Genomic DNA, 23,365 nt, shown 5'->3' with positions numbered 1-23,365 from the left:
TTTGGTACACATTACAATTTTAGGTCCTGAAGATTTGATTGACTGGTGATAGTGTTTTTTTTTACACAACAGTAAACACATTTGTTAATATTACACTGTTGGTACTCATGAACAGCTGTTGCACTCTAAACTTAACAATGACTGTATCTTAACCAAATACATATTTCTACGGGGATTCTCCTCAGTGCTGGACACAGATTTGAAGCGGAAATAAATTACCTTTTGATCTTGTCCACAACTGTTCTGTGACAAATTTAGTTTTCTATAACTTGGCATTTGCTCCAGTAGGCCATCTTCCTTTAAGTGTTACTGTGATTGATGTGATATCTTTGATATCTTCTATTAGCCTCCGGGACCGCTAAGTTCAAGGCCTGCTTGGAACCTGAGGAGTCCTGCAGAGGAGCTGAAGGCCTTCAGAGTCCTTGGGGTGATTGACAAGGTAATTCTTCAGCATCACTTCAAGGGTTCAACCATAAATCAACCACCAGCTGAGGTTGTAGCTTTGAAGCTATTGGTTTTGACGGCTAGGAAACAAAAGAAAAATGACTGTTTCTGTAAAATGCAGACAAACCGAGGGGGAAAGGGGGTTTGTTTAAGCAGGACTGTAAAATTGTGTAGGTATACTGCATGTTATAAGTCAGAGGAGAGAATTAGACACTGCCTTTTTAAATATTACATTTTAAAATTGAAACAGCACTGCATTGTAACATCAAAGAATATATAAGCTGAGCCACTTCATGTACTTTTAATAGACTAATTGACAAGTTGTGAATAAGATAATAACAAAAACTGCAGAACCAATTCAACAGCAGGTACAATGTATTGCTTAATAGAAGTATGTAAAACAAAGATTTTATCTGTACCATACCAGAGGTTAAATGCTCAAACTACCACAAATGTGACCAAAAGTACCGCAGTAATATTTAAAATCCTGCATGCCAGCCAGGACATTGCCACTGTAACAAGGGTAGCATGGGAACTGTACTGCAGTAAAATCAAAATGTAAGCAATATTTTTATTGGGGAGAAAAAAATCTGTTGGCAATATTAGCAGAATATAATGGTTTTTGCAGGTGCAAGACTTTTAGTTCAATGTTCAGAGGACTGTAGTAATGATACATTTATAGTTACATGATTGCCTCATTAAATTCCACGTGACCCTTAGGCTATTTTGTAGTGACAGTTGTAGGTAGGTTCAGTTTTGTCCCACACATGTTTAACGCTATTCCATGTTTATACAGCGAGGTAAGTGATGCAGAATAATAGATAAATGCCAGTAATTCAGTGAAGTGTTATTGTGACATCATAACCCTTGAGAACAAAACTCGTGCAGTTTGTGGGGTCAACAGAAAACTGAAATTAAAGTAAAATTTTAAATCCGCTGCCAGACATTTATTCATTATAATGTCTTAATTTATGGAACTTTTTTGTTTTATTTACTGCTAGCTTATTTAGCTTCCACACTGAACATGGTAGAAGCAGAGTAATTGTGGTGTGAATCAAGGACTGTGAAGATGTAAAGAGGTGAAAGTATACAGCACCATGTAACACTCTCACCTCTTATCACAACATATTATAAACAGGCTTATTTTTTAAGAGTGAATTATTACTGTGATCTCTCGTGCTCTCTCTTTCTTTCTCTCACTATCTCTCATACATGCATAGATATATGTGTTTATCTTAATCCCTAGGTTCATGTTTGTAAAGAAAATGATATCCAGAAGTATCATACAGAGAGAATTAATGAGAACTTCTTGACGTTCCAATCATTTCTTCAAAGGAGACTCTATTTAGTGACCTTGTATTAAACAGATATGGTTGAGCCAAACTATATTAATTTTCTTAAGCACTTTCACAAATTATGTTATTCTGTAGAGACTAAACAGAATCCTGAGGGGTCGTCCTAACTATCACAGTGAATCATCTTCAGCAGCTTCCTTTTCTAATCTAACGCTAGGAGTGCTTAGAGTAAATTACAAGGCAAAAGCCTGATTAAATTAGCAGCTGAAGGTAGGTTTAGTGCTTCCCGTGTCCCCATTTGTTCCAGTTTCCTCATTTTTAATTTGAGCCCCAAGTTTCCTCTGACAAAGTAGTTAAATTATAAAATATTTGTATTTCCTTTGCTATTTACGTTGATATTTAAAAAAATATATAATAGTGGGAACTCAACATTTTTCTGGAACCATTTTATATAATTTGTGCCAGACACATTGATCCTTGTTGCATTTAACTAAGGTGAGAATAATACTGCTGCTTTTATTAGGTATTAAATCTGAATATATCTATGTTGTACTGCAATTTAATTCAATGATAACTAGAATTAATTAAATCATTTTTAATCTGTGGAAAATCGGAGTACTCCTAATTTCACGAAGACTGCAAAATTACAGAGGAGGCCAATTTACAACCCATAAGAAATGCTGGACACCAGCTGAAGAGTTTCCTGGTATTTTATTTTGCTAATTCACTTTCAGCAAGAATATCAGGGAGAAAAATGGAACATTGATGACACTTCATCATGTTAATTCAGTTGTAGAATAAATATCATGATCAATGCAGAATTGTACATTCCTAAGTATTGTTGAATTTTACGGTGGTAATTTAGTTGCCATGTGAATGGGACTTTACGCCATTATAAATTTTAGCCAGAGTATCTGTGATTAGAATCAAAATGCTCATATAGGAACATAAAAACAGGAGTATGCCATTCAGTTCCTTAAGCCTGTTCCACCATTCTATTAGATCATGGGTGATCTGTATCTTAACACCATTTACCCGCATTTGTGCTCCATATCCCTTGATACCCATACCTAACAAAAGTCTGTTGATCTCAGTCTTGAATTGACCCAGCATCCTCGGCCTTTTGTTGGGGGTGGAGTGGTGGGGGGAGGGGAAAGAGTGCCAAGTTTGCGCTACCCTTTGTGTGAATAAGTGCTCCATTCCTAAAGGGCCTAGCTCTTATTTTAAGATTATGATCCCTTGTTCTAGATTCCTTCCACCAGAGGAAACCGTTTCTCTGTATCTACCCTATTGAATTTGTTTAGATTTTAAACACCTCAATTCGATCATCCCCCAACCTTCTAAATTCAAGGAAATACAAACCAACTTTATGCAACCTGTCCTCATAATTTAATCCTTTAAGCTCCGGTATCATTCTGATGAATCTGTGCTGTGTCCCCTCCTAGGCCACCACTCCTGAGTTTCGGTGCTGAAAACTGACCGCAGTACTCCAGATGGGGTCTGACCAAAGCTCTCTACAACTGAAGCATAACTTCCGCCCCTTTGTATTCTAATCCCCTTGAGATAAAGGCCATTCCATTAGCCTTTTGACTACATTTTGTACCTGTGCACTAGCTTATGTGATATGTGCACATGGGACACCCAAATTCCTTTGCAATTCCTCAGCTCCTAGTCTCTCACCCAAGAAAATATTCTGATTTGTCTTTCTTGGATCCAAAGTAGATGACCACACACTTCCCCACATTGAACTCCATCTGTCACAGTTTTGACTACACACTTAGTCTGTCTATGTTCCTCTGTAACTTCCTGCTCCCATCTACACAGTTTACCGTGCCTCCTAACTTTATTCCAGTTTGAAGATGGAACTTTACAGCTCTCTGTTCCTTCATCCAAGTCATTGATTGATATATATGGTGAAAAGCTGCGGACCCAGTACAGATCCCTGGGGAACACCACTTTTTACGTTCTGCCAATCAGAGAACATTCCCTTATTCCACTGAAGAACATAAGAAATAGGAGCAGGAGTCGGCCATTTGGCCCCTCGAGCCTGCTCCGGCATTCAATAAGATCATGACTGATCTGCGACCTCAACGCCACTTTCCCGCCTGATCCCCATATCCCTTGGTTCCCCTAGAGTCCAAAAATCTATCGATCTCAGCTTTGAATATACTCAATGACTCAGCACCACAGCCCTCTGGGGTAGAGAATTCCAAAGATTCACAACCCTCCGAGTGAAGAAATTCTCATCTCAGTCCTAAATGGCCGACCCCTTATCCTTTGACCCCTATTTCTAGACTCTCCAGCCAGGGAAAACAGCCTCTCAGCATCTACCCTGTCAACCCTCTCAGAATATGTTTCAATTAAATCACCTCTCATTTTTCTAAACTCCAGAGAGTATAGACCCATTCTATTCAATCTCTCCTCATAGGACAACCCTCTCATCCCAGGAATCAATCTAATGAACCCTCGTTGCACGCCTCTAAGGTAAGTATATCCTTCCTTGGGTAAGGGAGACCAAAACTGTATACAGTACTCCAGATGTGGTCTCCCCAAAACCCTGTTTCCTACTTACCAGCCCATGTCACAAGATTACCTCCAATTCTGTGCGCTGTCATTTTTGATAATCTCTTGTGCAGAACCTTATCAAATGCCTTCTGGAAGTTCACATAGACCATATCCATCCTAGTGAGCTCCTCAAAAAAAATTCCACTAGGTTAGTCAGACATGACCTACCCATCACAAATCAATGTTGACTTTCTTTGATCAGCTCATGCTTGTCCAAGTGCTCAGTCACTCTGGCCTCAATTAACCCTGCCCCACGATGGGTGGGAGAAGGTCGTGCGGGGTGGTGGGGTGAGTTTTAAATGCTTAAACGAGAAACACGACTCCATCCCGACGCGTGCACACATGCCAACATTTTTACAGCAGGGCAGCGTGACACGTGCAGATCCCGTCTTGGAGAGCCAGGACACTTCAATAACATATTGAAATCAGGCTCCCACAGTGCAGTTGGGAGCCTGATTTAAATGTAACTTCTGCCGACTGGGTTCCCAAGGCTCAGGAAACCCAGCAGCGAAATGGAGGCAGAAGCTACTGGATCCAGAGGATAAGTGCCGTTTTCTTGTGGGCCAGGAGGAGCAGGAGTGCTCTACCCGATCCCTCAAGGAAGCCTTCGGCCTCCCTTCTGCCGATCGCATCACCTCTTTAGCCCCTGCCGTGATCATCGACACTCTTCCCCACCCCACCCCAAGCCCCCATCTGCAGCCTGCGATCCCCTTCCGATTGCCATGGACTGCCCCCAAGGGTCCCTGGCTGTGGTCTCCTGCTGCTGGTTTTCCCGCCTGTCAGCCAGCCAGCCTGTCAATTTGGCCCACTGCCGGCTGTTAAATTCGGCAGGGTCTTCATGTTTGTCTCGCGCTTCCCCACCTCCCTGTAAATATCAGGGCCTCAGTCTCTGATGATAAATTCCAGTAACTTTCCCACAACTGAAGTTAAACTGACATGTCTGTAGCTACCTGGTTCTCCCTCCAAAATAATGGTGTGACATTTGCAATTTTCAAATCCATAGGTACAATTCATGAATCTAGAGAGCTTTGGAAAATTCTGTTGAATGCATCTGCAACTTTTGTGGAGATTTGTCTATTTTGTGTGGCATTATTTTCTTCTCTACCATTTTTTAACTTGTATTAAATCCACTAAGTTCCTCCCCTTGACTTTTTAGGTTCCCTTGTAATGCTGGTATTTTGTCGTCTTCCTCCACTGTGGAAAACAGATGCAGAGTACTCATTTAACAAGACTGCCATTTCCTTATTGTCCATTATAGTTTCGTCTGCATTTGCCTTTAATGGGTTCACATTCCCCCTTTCTGTTAATATATTTATAAAAACTTTAAAACTTTTGCTGATGGCTTTGATATCCCTTGCAAGTTTTTTTTGTTTTGCACCTGATTACTTACTTTGTATCCCTTTGTTGCTTTTTATAGCGCTCTCAATCTGCTGGATTTCCACCTTTCCTTAAAGTGTAAGGGGGAAAAATTCAGTTGATTTGCACCTCCCGCAAAGCAACTAGCACCCGGGCGCGGTGATGTTTGCGCCGCTCGCGAAATTGACCAGACATTTTGCGGCGGTGCTAAACACTACCGTCACAATCTCCTGCGCCCGCAGATCGTGACGTCAGTCGAGCATGTAGCACCCCGGACCGGATTTTGAGTGGCGCCCCCAGCCTTTCCGCCTGCCGCTAGCAATGGCGGGTAGAGGGGAACATTTTGCAGTTGGGAAGGGACTGGGGGAGCGCTATTTAAAAGCGGCCACTTCCTGCCTTTTTTTGTCGGCGACATTTTTGCACCACGCATTCTGAGAGAGAGAGAGAGAGAGAGATTTCTGGAGAGATTCAATGCTGTGTGAAGGAATTTCGGGTACTGAGCAGCACTTTGCAGGTTCATTTTGATTTGACCTTCCTTGCATCGATTTAGAAGAGACTATGGGGGCTGCACTCTGAGCTCTTTCCTGGGCCTCTCCATTGCTCTTTCCAGCAGAATTGATGTACAGGTCTCTCCAGGCTGAGATTCAAGGCTGCAATGAGCAGGGTGTGGATGGAGAGCAAGATCGACCCTCCCCTTTAAGAATTGGCCGGCGCCAGTGTGTCTGTGTTCCATTGCTAACTGACATCACATGAGCTTCACCAGCGCTCTGAGGTAGCACCTTGCTCCTCGGCGTTAGTGCTTTAAGAGAGGTGTTTAGCGCCTGATTTAGCGCTCAAATCACCTCCAGGTGCGATAGAAGCCAAGTTTGCAGTCGGAGGCGATAATTAGCGCCAGGCGCTAAACTTTGCGCCCGGCTGATAATTGCGCCCCAAACGGGGCGATACCAAATTTCTCCCCCAATGCTTTTTCTTTTAGCTTGATACTGTCTCTTGCCTTATTTGATGAGCATAGTTGCTTAACTAAACAAATGGAGCCTTTGCATAGGGTATGTACTGGTTTTGTATTATACCAAATTCTTCCCATTATAACTGGTTTAATGTGGTAAATTCATTTCTCATTCCTTCAAAGTTTGCCTTAAATTGAAAATCTTGGTTTGTGACTCTCCCTTCTCCCTCTCAAACCTAATATCAAATTCAATCATATTATGGTCACTTTTTTCTCTTCCCTTACCGTCAGATTGTTAACCAAGTCTGGTTCGTTACTCATCACTCAATCTGGTATCTAAATCTGTTCCCTTATTGGTTCAAAATGCTTCCCTGATCTCCATATTTATACAACCCCCCCCCCCCCCCCCCCACAACTACATCACTATTGTCAGGAGGTGTGTAGACAACTCCCACTAGAGTCTTGCATCCTTTGTGGTTGCTTAATTCTACCTATAGTGTTTTCACTGCCTGATAACTTTCTTTCTATTGCTGTAATGGTGTTTTTTAAATCAATATTGTGACTCCCCCCTCTTTTCCCAATGTCCTTGTCCTTTCTAAAGATCCTATAGCCTGGAATGTTTAGCTCCCAAACATGCTAAGCTTATAGCCAGGTTCTTTATTAATATCTGAGTCAAATATGATATAGCCACATAATATTTTTAATTTGAAAAAGGTAAATGTTAGGCTAAAGGAATCTCTTTGCTGTTTCCTTTCTCTGCCTTTATTGTTCTTCCTGTTCACTGCCTGCTATAATATGTAATGGGCCATTGTGTCCTAGTTGGTGACCTTCCTTAGACTTGTCCTTTTTGTCTCTGAATATACACAATCAATTCTCCTCGACTGGAGTTTACTTTCTCCCTTTAGTCACTGTGCCTCTTTACTCTGAGCACCAGTGCATTGACGATGCCCGACAGAATTTTGGGTGACAGCAGATGGTGGATCCCTGGGGCAGTTACGTTGTGCTGGTATTCGGTTAGGACATTAGATTTAACGTCAGTAGTACATAGAAGAGAATTTATTCAACCATATTTTTGCTGCGTTTTGAAAATGTGTTTTCTGACCATAACTTACAAAGGGAGTTAGTTTATATTGGTAAACAGTAAATGGCTAACCATATGGGAAGAAGAACATAACCACTTCCAGTTGATTATAGGCTCTGTTATTTTATAGCAAGGATAATTTTGCAACAGCCTAGTGGTATAGCAGTAATGCTGCTGCTTTTGCAATCCAAACTGTATATATTTAAGCACCGTGGGATGTTTTACTAATGGCGCTCTATAAATGCAAGTTGTTGTTAAGGCCCAGGTTTGCCTGCACTCAAATCTGCCATTCTCTGTTACATTTACTTTTTAAAAATCCAATTTTCTCACCATTTCTTCCTTCTCTCCAGAAACTAGTGCGGTATGGGCATTGGTAGCTAGTTATCTTCTGATACCTGTCCAAGTGGCTCGTTTTCAAATGTCTGCCTGGACAGTGATTGTTAATAATGGAGAGTTTATAGCTGAGTGTTCCCCTCCCCACCTGGCATCCAAACACAAACCTTGTTCAGCGAGGCCACTGAATAGCCACAGAGGCCAGTGTAGTAAGAAAGAAAGACCTGCATTTATATAACGCCTTTCACGACCACCGGACGTCTCAAACTGCTTTACAGTCAATGAAGTACTTTTGAAGTGGAGTCACTGTTGTAATGTGGGAAACGCAGCAACCAATTTGCACACAGCAAGGTCCCACAAACAGCAATGTGATAATGACCAGATAATCTGTTTTTGTTATGTTGGTTGAGGGATAAATATTGGCCAGGACACACAACTTCCCTACTCTTCTTCGAAATAGTGCCATGGGATCTTTTACGTCCACCTGAGAGCAGACGGGGCCTCGGTTTAACGTCTCATCCGAAAGACGGCACCTCTGACAGTGCAGCACTCCCTCAGCACTGCACTGGAGTATCAGCCTAGCATTATGTGCTCACCCCTTTCCTCCCCCACCCCCCCCATTGCTTAGTTGCAGTGACCCTAATCAGTTCTTGATGTGGCTCTGAGTGATGAGACATTATGATTTGAGAGGTTTTAATCACCCATTAGGCAAAGTTGCGCTTTTAGTGGAAATGCTAAAAGAATAAAAGAACAGCCAAAATAAATTTGGAAAAAGTCAGAGTTATGGCAAGCATGTGAGTATTTGCCTGTCAAACAGGGCACATGTTTGAGTTGCTGGTAACTCAAAACTGCTTATCTCAATCATGAGGGCTTCACAGACATCTCCTATTTCAAAACTCCACTTTAGGGACACGCACCCAGCTTCTACACTGCCGGTTGAATAATTCAATCGAAGTCCACATTCAAGGTGCTTCTACATAGGCTTACGAAGTATTTTCCATTGAGGACTGTTTCAATCGAGGACTGTTTGAATCAAGGATAACACTGATTTTTCACGTGGTATATTTTATTTCCTAGCACTCTGCAGTTGGGGCCAAAACAGGAAATGTTTGAAATGCACGAACATTAGTGAAATTTAGGAATGATCTTATAACTTGAACTGAGCTTTAAAGTACCCTTTGAAGGACTGAGTTACGGTATCCTTATTTTAATTTAAATTTTTAAAGCTGGGATCAGTATCTCCATCTGAGTTGTCTCCGGATAGTGTTATTCAAATTCAGTGTTCACAAAAGTAAGTTCACCTAGTCAATAGAAATAAGTAGAAAAAAACTTGATATGAAAGGTGACGTAATAAAACTCACTACGCACTTGGTTTGAGTATAAAGCAAGGCTTTAATCAACTTGTTTCAGAACATGGAGGTCTAGTTGTACTTCACTAGTACCTTGTCTTACAAAATGTCCCTGGTAAGCTGGGGCCGACGCCTGAGTATTTATACTCCTTGGACGGCGCCACCAGCTGGCCGTCCAGCATTATTTCACGAGTAGTTTCTTGATGAATGATGAGATTTATAACAAAAGGTAATCATAATTCTTTTAATTGGTTAATTGTTAAAATGGTTTTAATGGTGAAAATGCCCAAAATCAACAGAAAAAGAAAACAAAACAAAAGATTGTTAAAGTTTGCAACTGTTTGATTCAGTTTATTAAAATGAAAATGAGGGTACCTTATCTTAGTCCTTCAAAGGTACTCTAAAGCTCAGTTCAAGTTATAAGATCATCCCTAAATTTCACTAATGTTCCTGCATTTCAAACATTTCCAGTTTTGACCGTAACTGAACAAAAGGCACCCAGGGTAACCTTGGCTTTTTAACCCTTCCAATGCTGCAGGTAACTTTTATTCATTAATTGGAATGGGAACTTTGAGTCACTGCTCCAGGAAATGCTGCTGATATCAGGAGAATTGACAAAGAAATTACTGAACCTAGATCCAATTGTAGACCGTTAAAATGCCAAGACTGCTGAAAAATCCTCAGTGAATGAGTATATCTACTGATGTCAACCTCATAGCCCATTTATATTGGAGAAGCACCTTCAGAAGTAGTTGTCTTCCACGGTCTCCCAACCACCCTAAAATAACCGACAGCATATGTAAACATAAAATTGATATTTTCTTCAGTGCGAGTACCCTCCTAAAACCCCTTAAAATTATTATTTCTTTGTAATTTGATATTAAGGTTTGTTCTTCAGAAGTGATAGCAAACAAACCTGTGAAACCAGCTACCAAAATTTGGGACCCACATATAAATGGTCTTTTAAGGATGGCTAACATTTAAGGAATTAATGTATGAATTGCAACAGTTATACATTCCTTTCTGACGCAAAAACACACAAGGAAAAACGGCCCAACCATGGCTAACAAAAGAAATTAAGGATAGTATTAGATCCAAAGAGGAGTCATATAAAGTTGCCAGAGAAAGTAGCAAGCCTGAGGATTGGGAGCAGTTTATAGAGTTCAGCAAAAAAGGACCAAGAGATTGATTAAGAGGGGAAAAATAGAGTATGAGAGTAAACTTTCAAGGAACATAAAAGCGGATTGTAAAAGCTTCTACAAGTACGGCATGTAAAAAGAAAAAGATTCGTGAAGACAAATGTAGGTTCCTTACAGTCAGAAACAGGAGAATTTATAATGGGGATCAAGGAAATGGCAGAGCAATTAAACAAATACTTTGGTTCTGTCTTCACGGGAGGACACAAATAACTTCCCAGAAATGCTAGGGAACCAAGGGTCTAGTGAGAAGGAGGAAGTAAAGGAAACTAGTATTAGTAAAAAAAATAATGCTGGAGAAATTAATGGGACTGAAAGCCGATAAATCCCTAGGGCCTGATAATCTGCATCCCAGAGTACTAAAAGAGGTAGCCATGGAAATAGTGGATGCATTGGTTGTCATCTTCCAAAATTCTATAGATTATGGAACAGTTCCTGCAGATTGGAGGGTGGCAAATGTAACGCCACTATTTAAAAAAGGAGGGGGAGAGAAAACGGAACTACAGACCAGTTAGCCTAACATATATAGTAGGGAAAATGCTAGAGTCTATTATAAAGGATGTGATAACAGGACACTTAGAAAATATCAACGGGATTAGACAAAGTCAACATGGATTTATGAAAGGGAAATCGCGTTTGACAAACCTACTGGAGTTTTTTGAGGATGTAACTGGTATAGACGAGGGAGAACCAGTGGATGTGGTGTATTTGGATTTTCAGAAAGCCTTTGATAAAGTTCCACATAAGAGGTTAGTGTGCAAAATTAAAGCACATGGCATTGGGGGTAATATAAATGGATTGAAAATTGGTTAACAGACAGGAAACAGAAAGTAGGAATAAATGGGTCTTTTTCAGGGTGACATGCGGTGACTAGTGGGGTACCGCAGGGATCAGTGCTTGGGCCCCAGCTATTCACAATATACATCAATGATTTGGATGAGGGAACCAAATGTAATATTTCCAAGTTTCCTGACGACACAAAACTAGGTGGGATTGTGAGTTGTGTGGAGGATGCAAAGAGGCTTCAAGGCGATTTAGACAAGTTGAGTGAGTGGGCAAATACATGGCAGATGCAGTATAACGTGGATAAATGTGAAGTTATCCACTTTGGTAGGAAAAACAGAAAGGCAGAGTATTATTTAAATGATGATAGATTGGGAAATGTTGATGTACAGAGGGACCTGGGTGTCCTTGTACACCAGTCACAGAGAAAGCAAACATGCAGGTGCAGCAAGCAGTTAGGAAGGCAAATGGCCTTCATTGCAAGAGGATTTGAGTACAGGAGCCAGGATGTCTTACTACAGTTATACAGGGCCTTGGTGAGACCACACCTGGAGTACTGTGTGCAGCTTTGGTCTCCTTACCTAAGAAGAGAGAGTGCAGCGAAGATTCACCAGACTGATTCCTGGGATGGCAGGACTGTCGTATGAGGAGAGATCGGGTCGACTAGGCCTGTAGTCACTAGAGTTTAGAAGAATGAGAGGGGATCTCATTGAAATGTATAAAATTCTGACCGGGCTAGACAGACTGGATGCAGGGAGGATGTTTTCCCTGGCTGGGGTGTCTAGAATGAGGGGCCACAGTCTCAGGATACGGGGTAGGACATTTAGGACTGAGATGAGGAGAAATTTCTTCGCTCAGAGGGTGGTGAACCAGTGGAATTCTCTACCACAGAAGGCTGTGGAGGCCAAGTCACTGAATATATTTAAGAAGAAGATAGATAGATTTCTAGACACAAAAGGCTTCAAGGGGTATGGGGAGAGAGCGGGAATATGGTATTGAGATGGAGGATCAGCCATGATCATATTGAATGGCGGAGCAGGCTCGAAGGGCCGAATGGCCTACTCCTGCTCCTATTTTTCTGTGTTTCTGTGTCTTCAGCACTCTAAAATACCCACTCTTGTAACATGCAGATACATTGGATAAAGGAAAAGAGTCATTTTTACATCATGACTGGAAGGGGGGAGGGAGAGAATCCACTTGTGGTAAAATGTTAACAGGTTTTGTAAAGACATTTGTCACCCCCTGTAGAAAGCATTTACTGTGGAAGATAAATAATTAAAATGCAAAATACTGCATTTCTGTTTACATCATAGACCACCAGTTGGGTCAGATACAACCCAGCTGTATTCCATGCTGTTGTAACTCTGCTACCACAGGACTTGGCAGCACAAATATTCATGTTTTAGTAAGTAAGTTTATGAAAGCTCAGTTGCTGCAGATTTAAAGAAGTAAAAGTGATTAAATATGACATTGAACAGATGGAGACTATCTACTCGCCTGATGTATCTGGCTCTAATTATATTATCATTGGTTTCGCCTGCCTTGGAGGAGGTGTTTCCAGGGGCTGATTTACAGTCATTTATAAAACACCTGTTTGGGAAAACTATCTGCCGATGGCCAATTTAAAAAAAAAAAAAATTAAAAAAATTCACAGATGTGCTTTCTTCGTGTCAGCACACTGTAAATATTCTCAGGCTTTAAGAGTAAAGGGGAAGAGAGGAGACAGTAAAAATGTTTGTCCAGTGTTTTTTTCCTTTTGTTTTTAAGGTGTTTTTCTTGGGGTCAGATTTGTGTTCTCTACGATTCCAATAGCCATGGCGCCTTGTTCTAACTGAATTGATTTTAAATGCAACTTTCAAACTGATTTGACATTGGGATAAATGTGTGCACACATTTATCTGCGTATTCTGTGTTGACGGAGATCTGATTTTTAATGTGTGTTTGTATTTGTTTCTGAAGGTTTTACTTGTGCTGGATTCCAGAACACAGGAGACCTTCATTTTAAAAGTAAGCAGCTCTTTAAAATCATTACTATTTCATGGCTGAATTCTAAAAATGCAACTTTACTATTTAGTTATTATTGTTTGTCTGAGTATTCCCAGTGTACCATTTTTCAAAACCTTGACCCCCCCACTCCTTGTCTCAGCTGTACTGCTGTAATATTGAAGGCAAGTGAGAGAAACTGCACCAGAGCGTTCTCAGGCTGATTGCTAGTGAGAACCTGTTTGCCCAAATACACACAATAGTAAGGCCAGACTGTTTGCAACTTTTCCATGCTGTAGTTACTTGCTCCCTCAATAGCCCAGATGGGAACAGATGGAGTGATCCCATAGATGGTTTTGTGGGTTGATGGTTTCAAGTCCTACTCCAGAGACCTGAGCACATAATCTAGGCTGACACTTCAGTGCAGTACTGAGGGAGTGCTGCCATGTCGTTGGTGTCGTCTTTTGAATGAGACATTAAACCGAGGCCCCGTCTACCCCCTCAGATTACACAGGATTACATAGGATATACGGAACAGAAACAGGCCATTCGGCCCAACCAGTCCACGCTGGTGTTTATGTTCCACTCGAGTCTCCTCCCGTCTTTCCTCATCTAAATCTATCAGCATAGCCCTCTCTTCCCTTCTACCTCGTGCTTATCTAGCCTCCCCTTAAATGCATCTATACTATTCGCTTCAACCACTCCCTGTGGTAGCGAGTTCCACATTCTCACCACTCTCTGGGTAAGGAAGTTTCTTCTGAATTCCCTATTTGATTTCTTGGTGACTATCTTATATTGATGGCCTCTAGTTTTGCTCTTCCTCACAAGTGTAAACACACTCTCTGGGGTCGATTTTCAATCAGTAGTCGGGAAGGAGGCGGGACTACATCTTTTGGGTTTTAGTCCCGCCTATATCGACGTCCGGCCAACCCACGCGATTTTCCCTTGATTGACCTTGTTGAGCCCGCTCAGCAGGCCAATTAAGGGCCACCTGGCAACAGGTGACATCACAGACTGAAATTTCATTTGTCAAGAGGTCTTGACAGATGAAATATCAGTGATTCACAGCTGTTTGAAGCTGTCAAACACTGACAGTCTGACTTCTAACCTGAGTCCTTCTACGCAGACTCAGTTAGAACTCTCACCGGCAATGAAAGCTGAAGGCTGTCGCTTTTGACAGCTCGCAGCCATTTTGCTTTCAGTGCCGACTGAGTGATGGACTCCCGAAACCTAGAGGAAGAAAGGCTGTTAAGGTAAGTACAGGTAATTTAAACTTCTTTACACACTTTAGACACACCAAACACACTTACCTTTGCACTCATGCACCCATCACACACCTGAACACTGACATCGCGACCCCTCCAAGTCCTTCAACCCGACGGCCCACCTGCTCTAACCTGGCGTGGTTTGGAGCCGTCGGGAATCCCACACGACACCCCTCAAAATAGGGATTAGGCTAAAAACTGCCTGTTAACTACCTGTTAACAGGCAGTTAATTGGCACTAATCCCTTCCCGCCTCGGGTCGGCGGGTCCCAGTGCGGGGCGGGTACCCGCCTCCTGTGAAACTTACATGGAGGTGGGTTTTGGGCGGGATGGTGTCGGGACCCCCGAATTCGGGATTTTTGCCCCCCGCACGCCTAAAAGCCCGCCTCACGGCACACTGAAAATCAACCCCTCTGTGTCTACTCTATCAAAACCTTTCATAATTTTAAAGACTTCTATTAGGTCACCCCTCCGCCTTCAAGAGAAAAGAGACCCAGCCTGTTCATCCTTTCCTGATGGGTATAACCTGCATTTCTGGTATCATCCTTGAAAATCTTTTTTGCACCCTGCCTTTTGTATCCTTTTTATAATATGCTGATCAGATGCACATAAAGATCCCATGGCACTATTTTGAAGAAGAGCAGGGGAGTTCGCACAGTGTCCTGCCCAATATTCACCCTTCAAACAACATCACTAAAACAGATTGTCGGTCATTTTCTCATTGCTGTTTGTGCGACCTTGCTGTGTGCAAATTGGCTGCTATGTTTCCCTACATTTTTTACAACAGTGAATTTGCTTCAAAAGCACTTCATAGAAAGAAGGAAGACTTGTATAACGCCTTTCATGACCACCGGATGTCCCAAAGTGCTTTACAGCTAATGAAGTACTTTTTGAAGTGCAGTCACTGTTGTCACAGAAATCACAGAAACTCCACAGTGCAGATAGAGGCCATTTCGGCCCATCGAGCCTGCACCGACATATATCCCACCCGATCCCCGTAACCCCTACATATCCCACCCTATCCCCATAACCCCACGTATTTAATCCCCCTAACACTAAGGGTCAATTTATCATAGCCAATCAACCTAACTCGCACATTTTTGGACTGTTGTAATGTAGGAAAAGCAGCAGCCAATTTGCGCACAGCAAGCTCCCACAAAGAGCAATGTGATAATGACCAGATAATCTGTTTTTAGTGATGTTGCTTGAGGGATAAATATTGGCCAGCACACCAGGGATAGCTCCCCTGCTCTTCTTCAAAATAGGATCTTTAAGTCCACCTGGGAGAGGAGACAGGGCCTCGGTTTAATGTTGGTTTAACACCTCCAACAATGCAGCACTCCTCAGTACTGCACTGGAGTTTCAGCCTAGATTTTTGTGCCCAAGTCTCTGGAGTGGGACTTGAACCCACGACCTTCTGATTCAGAGGCGAGGGTGCTACCCCCTGAGCCACAGCTGACACACTGTAAAGAGCCTGTAAAGCACTTTGGGACACCCTTAGGTTATGAAAGGCGCTATATAAATGTAAGTTATTTTATGTAACTTGTGTATGATATGGGCAGTGGAACAAGTTCTAAAACTAATAAACTCCATTGGGTTATATTTTGCTTTGTTTGAAAAGTTAGAGAATTTTGTTTGCTAAACTGGCGAGGTTTATAATGAAAGTATTTTTTCTTTAATTGTACACACACCAAAATATTACCCATTGTGTTTATAAGAAAGGAACTCGGGATAAACATTTAACTGAACCAAGCATAATTTGGATAATTTATTTTTTTGCGTGGGTGAAGGTGGAAGTGAAACCTGGTTAAAGTATTGCCCTTTCACCTGTAGAACGCAGATTTAAATACAGCTCAGGCAGATGGAATAGAAGCCTTGTTTCTATCTCTGTCTCTCTTTTCTTGACAGCTGTTATCCTAAGTGAAATCAGTTTGGGCAGTCTCAACCCATTCCCAGCAGCACAAAACTGCCCATAATTCATCACTAATTGACACTAATTGGGCAATCTCATACAAAGATGCCATAAGGATGACTGGTTTGAGCAGTGGAAATGTCATGCTAGTGAGGTAGGTGGTGCTCTTCTGAATTTGGGAATTAGGTGTGTTATTGCAGCAAATTGTAGGGAGCTCTGGACTCCTTTCAACTTGTGCTGCACTTTATACTCGATGAGACTAAAATAAATCTCCTTCCCCCCCCCCCCCCCCCCCCCCCCATTCTTTGTCTTGGTAACTCATTCTACATGGCATTTTGTGCTGTGGTGGATTACCAACTTGTCAGTAACAAAATGAAATAATAAGTTGGTTCACTTATTATAGATCACTTTTAATATGTAGTCAAAGAAAATCCCAATTAATGCATAGTGTCTTGGTCAAAATGGTTGTGTTCATTTTGGGATTCAGTTGATTAAGTATTTGGAACAGTAGTAGATTTTCCAGCATGTTTCCAAACTGGCTTCCTAAAGTCATAGTTATCTTTTATTGCTAAATGAAACCCCTCCGTGTGTGTGTGTGTGTAATATCTGTTATATTTATATTATATTCATCCCCGCCATAGTTTGGTTCTCATCTCCCTAAAGTGCTGGCCTAGATTTCCCACATAGCCACTCTGCTGGCAGAAGTGCAGCAGGTTGGGAGTTCCACCTGCTGCAGATTTTCTGGAGTCAGGGCACTGCATATTTTTGCCATGCTCCCTGGCTTTTACAACGACGCTCATCTGGTGGTGGTTGGGAGAGTAAAATGGCTGTGGAAGGGTTGGCTGGTGGTCTTTGTTTAAAAGTTTAAAAACAGATGGGCCTAGAAATTGCATTGCGCAGCGCCCATTTCTAAGGTGCTGCACGGACACCTAAGGCCCCCAAATGGCAGGCAAGAAGCACACACACATTTCTGGCTGTAAGTGCACTGCCCTCCATATTGGGTAAGGACGAATAACAGGCTTGCCTGAAGCAGGTGTTAGACCCTTTGTATATGCAAATAAGGGGCCTGACGCCACCTTCTGTCCCCCTCTCCAAGATTGGTTTGCCCTGAGGCAGCCAGCACCATTGTGGGCTGCATCAGGGAAATCAGCCCTAGCGATTGCCTACAACATAGAAGATAAATAACTTAACTGAAAGTGGAGCCAGGAGGAGAGAGTGTTCCTCTCGATCGCCCACATTTAACCACCCTCCCAATTGCACCTGACCCCCGATCGCCCACGCTCCTGACCCCGACCTCCAATCGCCCCACTCCCGACCCTGACCTCCGATCGCTCATGTTCCGAACCCGACCACCGACGGCCCATGCTTCTGACCCCCCGACAGCCCACACCTCCCGTCCCCCGATCACTCACAATGCCAACCCCCCAATCGCTCATGATTCTTGTCCCCACGACTCCAGGCCCCCCAACCTGATCGCGACACCCAGCCCCCACGACTCCAGGTACCCCGACCTAATCCCGCTCCTGAAATTCCAGGCTCACGACCCCTCAGCCCGATCCGCTGACCCGACCCCCAGGCCCACTTACCTTTTTAATTCATTTTTATGGGATGTAGGCATCGCTGGCAAGGCCAGCATTTATTGCCCATCCCTAATTGCCCTTGAGAAGGTGGTGGTGAGCCGCCGCCTTGAACCGCTGCAGTCCGTGTGGTGAAGGTACTCCCACAGTGCTGTTAGGGAGGGAGTTCCAGGATTTTGACCCAGCGACGATGAAGGATCGGCGATATACTTCTAAGTCAGGATGGTGTGTAACTTGGAGGGGAACTTGGAGGTGATGGTGTTCCCATGCGCCTGCTGCCCTTGTCCTTCTAGGTGGTAGAGGTCGCGAGTTTGGGAGGTGCTGCCGAAGAAGCCTTGGCCAGTTCTGAAGGCCTGAGAGTAGATTTTGCTCTAGTCTTTGTCGCTGGGCTGTTGCACCATTGAATGCATTACAATGAGGTCCGAGGGCCAGTATCGGGGCCGCCTCAGACCTCGCCATTCAGGCAAAGGGATCATTCCACTCAAGCTCCCAAAAATCTAGGCCATGAACTTACCCATATAAGTTTTTAATTAAATTGTCTTTAAATAACAATCTAGTGATCAATACTTTTGTGCGTTAATGAAGCTTAAATTGATAAAACTCAGAACATGCTCGCACAGTCTACAGCCTGAAAAATCACATTAACCTTTGATTAGCCTGTGTAGTTTTCCATATAATTTACTGTTGTATTTGTTCTGTGAGGAAAATAACGTAAGTAGTATTCTGATGGCTTAGTTGAGAAAGAGACTAATAAAAACGTTGACCCATGTAATTGATTTTAGTGGCAGCTCAGTGCCATCCTCCGTGTGTTGGATAGCAGCCAAGTGCCATCAGTTAGGCCTTGGGGAGCTTAGGGCACCGAGCAGAAGATGAAGAGGACTAACTGGTTTTCCAAAGCACAGAATAGCACAAATAGATTAGTGGATAAGTGCGGAGCACAGCATGTTCTAAAGCAGCAGAGGGTACAACTGACCTTTCCGTTCTCTGTCAGATTCTGAGGAAAAGCAGCGAGTGCAGCAGGAACAGAAAGACCATCACTCCCCACTGTGTGCCCAACATGGTGCAACTGAAGAAGCAAATCATCTCTGAAGACTCCATCTTTCTTTTGCTGCAGTATGCAGAAGGTGTGTGTTGGTCTTTATTTTATTAAATTTAAGAAGATTTGCTGACACCTTTAACCTACCATTCAAATTAGTAGATTCCTTACAGAAAAAATCTGCCAAGTGTTTTGTATGGAAGAAACCAGGTTGCATTATTGCAATGTATACCATCAAGGTAGGGCATCCCAAGTGAGATAACATCATTGCAGCTATTTTGTGTTCTGTAGGTGCGATGTGTAACTTTGCACAGATTTTGGCAAATAAATAAAACAGATTTTTGAAATGTATGCAATTTGATCAATCTGTCCCCAAAATGCTGTGGATTTTCAAGACCGAGATTGATAGATTTTTGTTAGGTAAGGGCATCGAGGGATATGGAACAAAGGCAGGTAAATGGAGTGGAGTTAAGTTGATCTGTAGATCAGCCATGGCTAATAGAATGATGGAAGAGGCTCAAGGGGCTAAATGGCCTCTTCCTGTTGTATGTTCAGTTATTCAATAAATCTCACCCTTGAGCAGCACTTGAATATTTCAAAGATACTTAGTTATGTAAAAGCTTTACTGCCAATAGGAAAAATCATAATATTGCTCACACAATTCCTGTGACAATTTAGGAATTGTCAGGTCTTTAAAAAAAACATTTTAATTGAACCAGTTTTCCATTGAAAGCTTTTCACATAAAGCTGGATCCCATCTTGTGTACAAGGGATGCTCTACTGATCATTTGCTAATGCAGGCACTAAATAAGCTTAGTTAGAATACAATGACATTTCATCCAGATTAAACACACATTTTAATATTTTTCTTTAAAATGTTTTTTAAAATTCTCTACATGTGTGTATGTATTCAGCAGCTTCAGGAATGGCAAGAAATAAATAAATTGCATGTATATAGCATTTATATGGTAATGCTAGAGAACAAGAATATTTTGCACCTTCACTTCAGACACTGCTTAGGCAAAGGTGCTATTCAAATATGATTTCCCCTTCATTAATCTCACAAAATTATACCAAAAACCAAAGCCCCAAAATTCAACCCAGTCAGAATGTGATTTATTCCAAAAAAAATACACCAATGCCTTATTCAAACATATTGATAAAAGAACAAAATGACTCTTGGCAAAATAATTAACGGCAATGATAACATCAGAGAGGAGTACTTTCACTGTAAAATACTCCCCAAATTGGATAATATGAGAAAAATCACACTCAAATCTCTTACTTAAGGATATTCCTAGATCGTTAGGTCTCCACTGGGAGTGAGACACATCATTTTAGCTTTCTGCTCTCAGCAGGGAAGCCCTCACCTGACCTCCATGACGGAACCATCAATGAGCAGTTACATTGGAAATCCCGCAGATTGGCATCACTCCTGACCTGGATTACTTTGGGTGGGTGGGGGAACGGTGGGAAAATTAGTACTGGTATGGTAGTGAACATTTTATATTGCGTTTAAATTGTACATTTATCCTTTACATTCCAAACACAAGTCATTTATTACCAATATTCACTATAGCATGCATGACTAAGATCTGACTTTCATATAACACAGACTCCCTTCAGCATTCTGTCTTCACATTTTGGGAGGGAGAATAAAAATGCACTTACTGTTACAATGTGCATTAAATGAGCAATGCAATTGTAGATCCATGCCATTTTCAGAAGAGTAGAACCTCCGATTTTTAGTGAGGCTAAAAATCTGTTTATTTTTTTTTGTCTTTTTCTTTCTTGTCTTCTCTTCCCTGCTAAAGCCATTGACTCCTTCCTGGAGCATGCTCCTGGTATTTCTCCAATTTCCATTATTCATGTATGAACCTTGACAGTACCATTCCAGTGCAAGGAACACCATAAACACGCTTAAGTAAATGCAAGTTGTTGTTGCTGATCCTGTCCTTCCTGCATCCACACATGCACTTCCAGCAGGGGTAGCAGGAACAACCTTTTTAAGTGTGTTAATATGACTGTTACATGATTGCCTAGTTCATATGGCTCCGCTTTTTGGCAAGAGGAAAGCAAATTCATTAAAAAAAGGACCATATCTTTTATTTTAAAAAAAATGACACCATGCACATCTACAAGAATCAGATCTAATCTATTTATTGCCATTTATTATGTAGTATAAAACCCAATTTTGAACAAGGTAAGAGATGATTAGGTGAACCAGGGATTCATGGTTAGGTGATGCCATGCTTAGATTTTAAAAGCCTGAAGATGTAGGAGGAACAGCTGAGGGAAGTAAGGAGGTCCTGAGAAAGAATGAACCAGGGTAGGAGATTGTGTAATGAGTCTTGCATTTGTTTGGCAAATTCAGATAATCTGTTTAAATACTATTGTGTTAACACACGTTAATCTCCAAATGCATACATGCACATATATTAGTTGTGCTAATGAACATTCAATGCAGAAGGCTCATTAAGCCATGTGCCATTGATAAGTGACCAATGCAGTGTGTATGACTGAAATGCTAAGTAGAATCTGAGAGTCTAAACTCTGCTCTTAGCAACGTGTCACTCACGCCTCATGAAGGTCCTGTTGCTAATCTTTTTTCAAATGTAAAGTAATTTTATCAGTATATTGTACACCTCGTATAAACTTTGAGTGATCCCAAAAGGAATTTTCCTGAAGCTCTATTACAGTTCAGTATGTGAATCACAGAAGTTAAATAAAGATCTCTTTATTGCTTTGTAATAAATGGATCTATTTTTAAATTGTGCATACATCCTATAATACAAAAATATTTTGATGAATATCTACTTATAGAAGAGCTTACTTGTGATTTTCCTGTGTTAGTACTATTTCCTATGCTCTGGCCATATTGTAGAGTAAAATTATTTTTAAGTTGAACAGTTTGCTAACTATTGGTGGAGTATTGGAGCACCATTCACAGAACACAGATTTGAATCCTAGTCTCATTTAACATTCAAATACAAAGATACTCTAGAGCTGAGTGTTCCTAGTCTAGTCTAATATGTTCAAACCTGTTAGATAAAGCAGCTCATGGTAACAGTATCCTTTTGTTAGTGGAGGAAGAACGAATGTAAAGTGCTATCCTGTACTACAAAGCACTTAAGGGGCTGGAACTTACTGGAGCAGGCATCGCACGACATGCCCTGTTAAATAAACTTTTTTCTGCACCCTTGAGCTTAACATTTTTTTGTGCTGTAAGTTGCTGGAAGTGCGAGCTGATAATGGTGTGGCGAGGGCAACAGGGCATCTGGGACCTCAGTGAATGGCAGGACCAACGGTGTATCTCCTTAACTAACGAGATTTAAGGATTGAGAAAGAAACAGAGGAATGATGGAGAAAGAGGGTGAATGAGCATCAAATCAGGTACAGAAAGAGAAATAAAGAGGGGAGAAAAGATTTGATTAAGAGAGAGGAAAAAAGAGACAGAAAGGAAAAGTAAGAGAATTTTTTTTTTTTAATTGACATTTTAAAAATCTGTTAAAATCAATTTACCACCTGAAGGAATGAGACACCAGTTTAAATTATTCAATTTCTGGGCCAGAGAGGTTGATTGGCATTGCATTAACAATTACCACATTGTTAAAAAGGTACTTACATTCTTAATTGCCAGACTTAACTTTCTGTGGCAATTAATGTGCAAATCCAGCAAATTCTTAAAAATAACGGGCAGGCTAAGGGCGCGATGCCGTTTGTGTGAAGCAAACGGGGGAGTGGTGTAAATTGACCAGCAAGATCTGGAGATTCACAACTCACAGCGTATCTCTTAATCCCCTGAACTTGTTGGCCAATTTGCACATTAATAACGGCATGCGTCATTAACACGCCGTTATTTTTCCAGCAAGATCTGGCCCATTGTCTTTAGTTATCACCTGATACAGAACATCTTCGATGGTACCCAGGAAAAGTTCTCAGCCCAGGATATGCTGATCTCCCAGGAGAACAGTGTGGAGGCAGAAAGGCTTTGAAGGAATAACTAGTAGTAAAAAAAAATATGAAAACTCCTAATGTCTCCTGTGATAAAACCACCAAATATTATAAGCACTCTACACATGAGGACCTGGACATTTGGAATGACATCTTTAGTTTTAGCAAAACCTTATTACAAAGGCACTGTTTGATATGCTGGAAGCTGTGGTGTGCACTTGGGTTTAAAGTAGTAATTAAATCATTACAATTCAAGCACTTAGAGGAATATTAAGTAAAGGCTGCCAGTTT

General features: G+C 41.6%; 1 protein-coding gene across 5 annotated transcripts in view; it reads left to right on the top strand.

The window, feature by feature from the left end:
• The window catches only part of rps6kc1 (ribosomal protein S6 kinase B1), a 174,146-nt gene that overhangs the window by 131,649 nt on the left and 19,132 nt on the right, over positions 1–23,365 (top strand). For all 5 annotated transcript variants that reach the window (XM_085981219.1, XM_085981217.1, XM_085981212.1 and 2 more), the window contains exons 9-11: positions 347–439; positions 13,308–13,355; positions 19,076–19,208. In XM_085981219.1, coding sequence (XP_085837345.1) covers positions 347–439; positions 13,308–13,355; positions 19,076–19,208 — 274 coding nt within the window. The remainder of the gene's footprint in view (positions 1–346; positions 440–13,307; positions 13,356–19,075; positions 19,209–23,365) is intronic.

The sequence above is a fragment of the Somniosus microcephalus genome, chromosome 3, assembly GCF_052327205.1.
Source record: "Somniosus microcephalus isolate GS21.2 chromosome 3, FLI_Smic_1.0, whole genome shotgun sequence".
In the NCBI taxonomy this organism is placed as follows: domain Eukaryota; kingdom Metazoa; phylum Chordata; class Chondrichthyes; order Squaliformes; family Somniosidae; genus Somniosus; species Somniosus microcephalus.
Note: the sequence above shows the minus strand (reverse complement) of the source record. Positions and strands in the feature narration are given on the sequence as shown.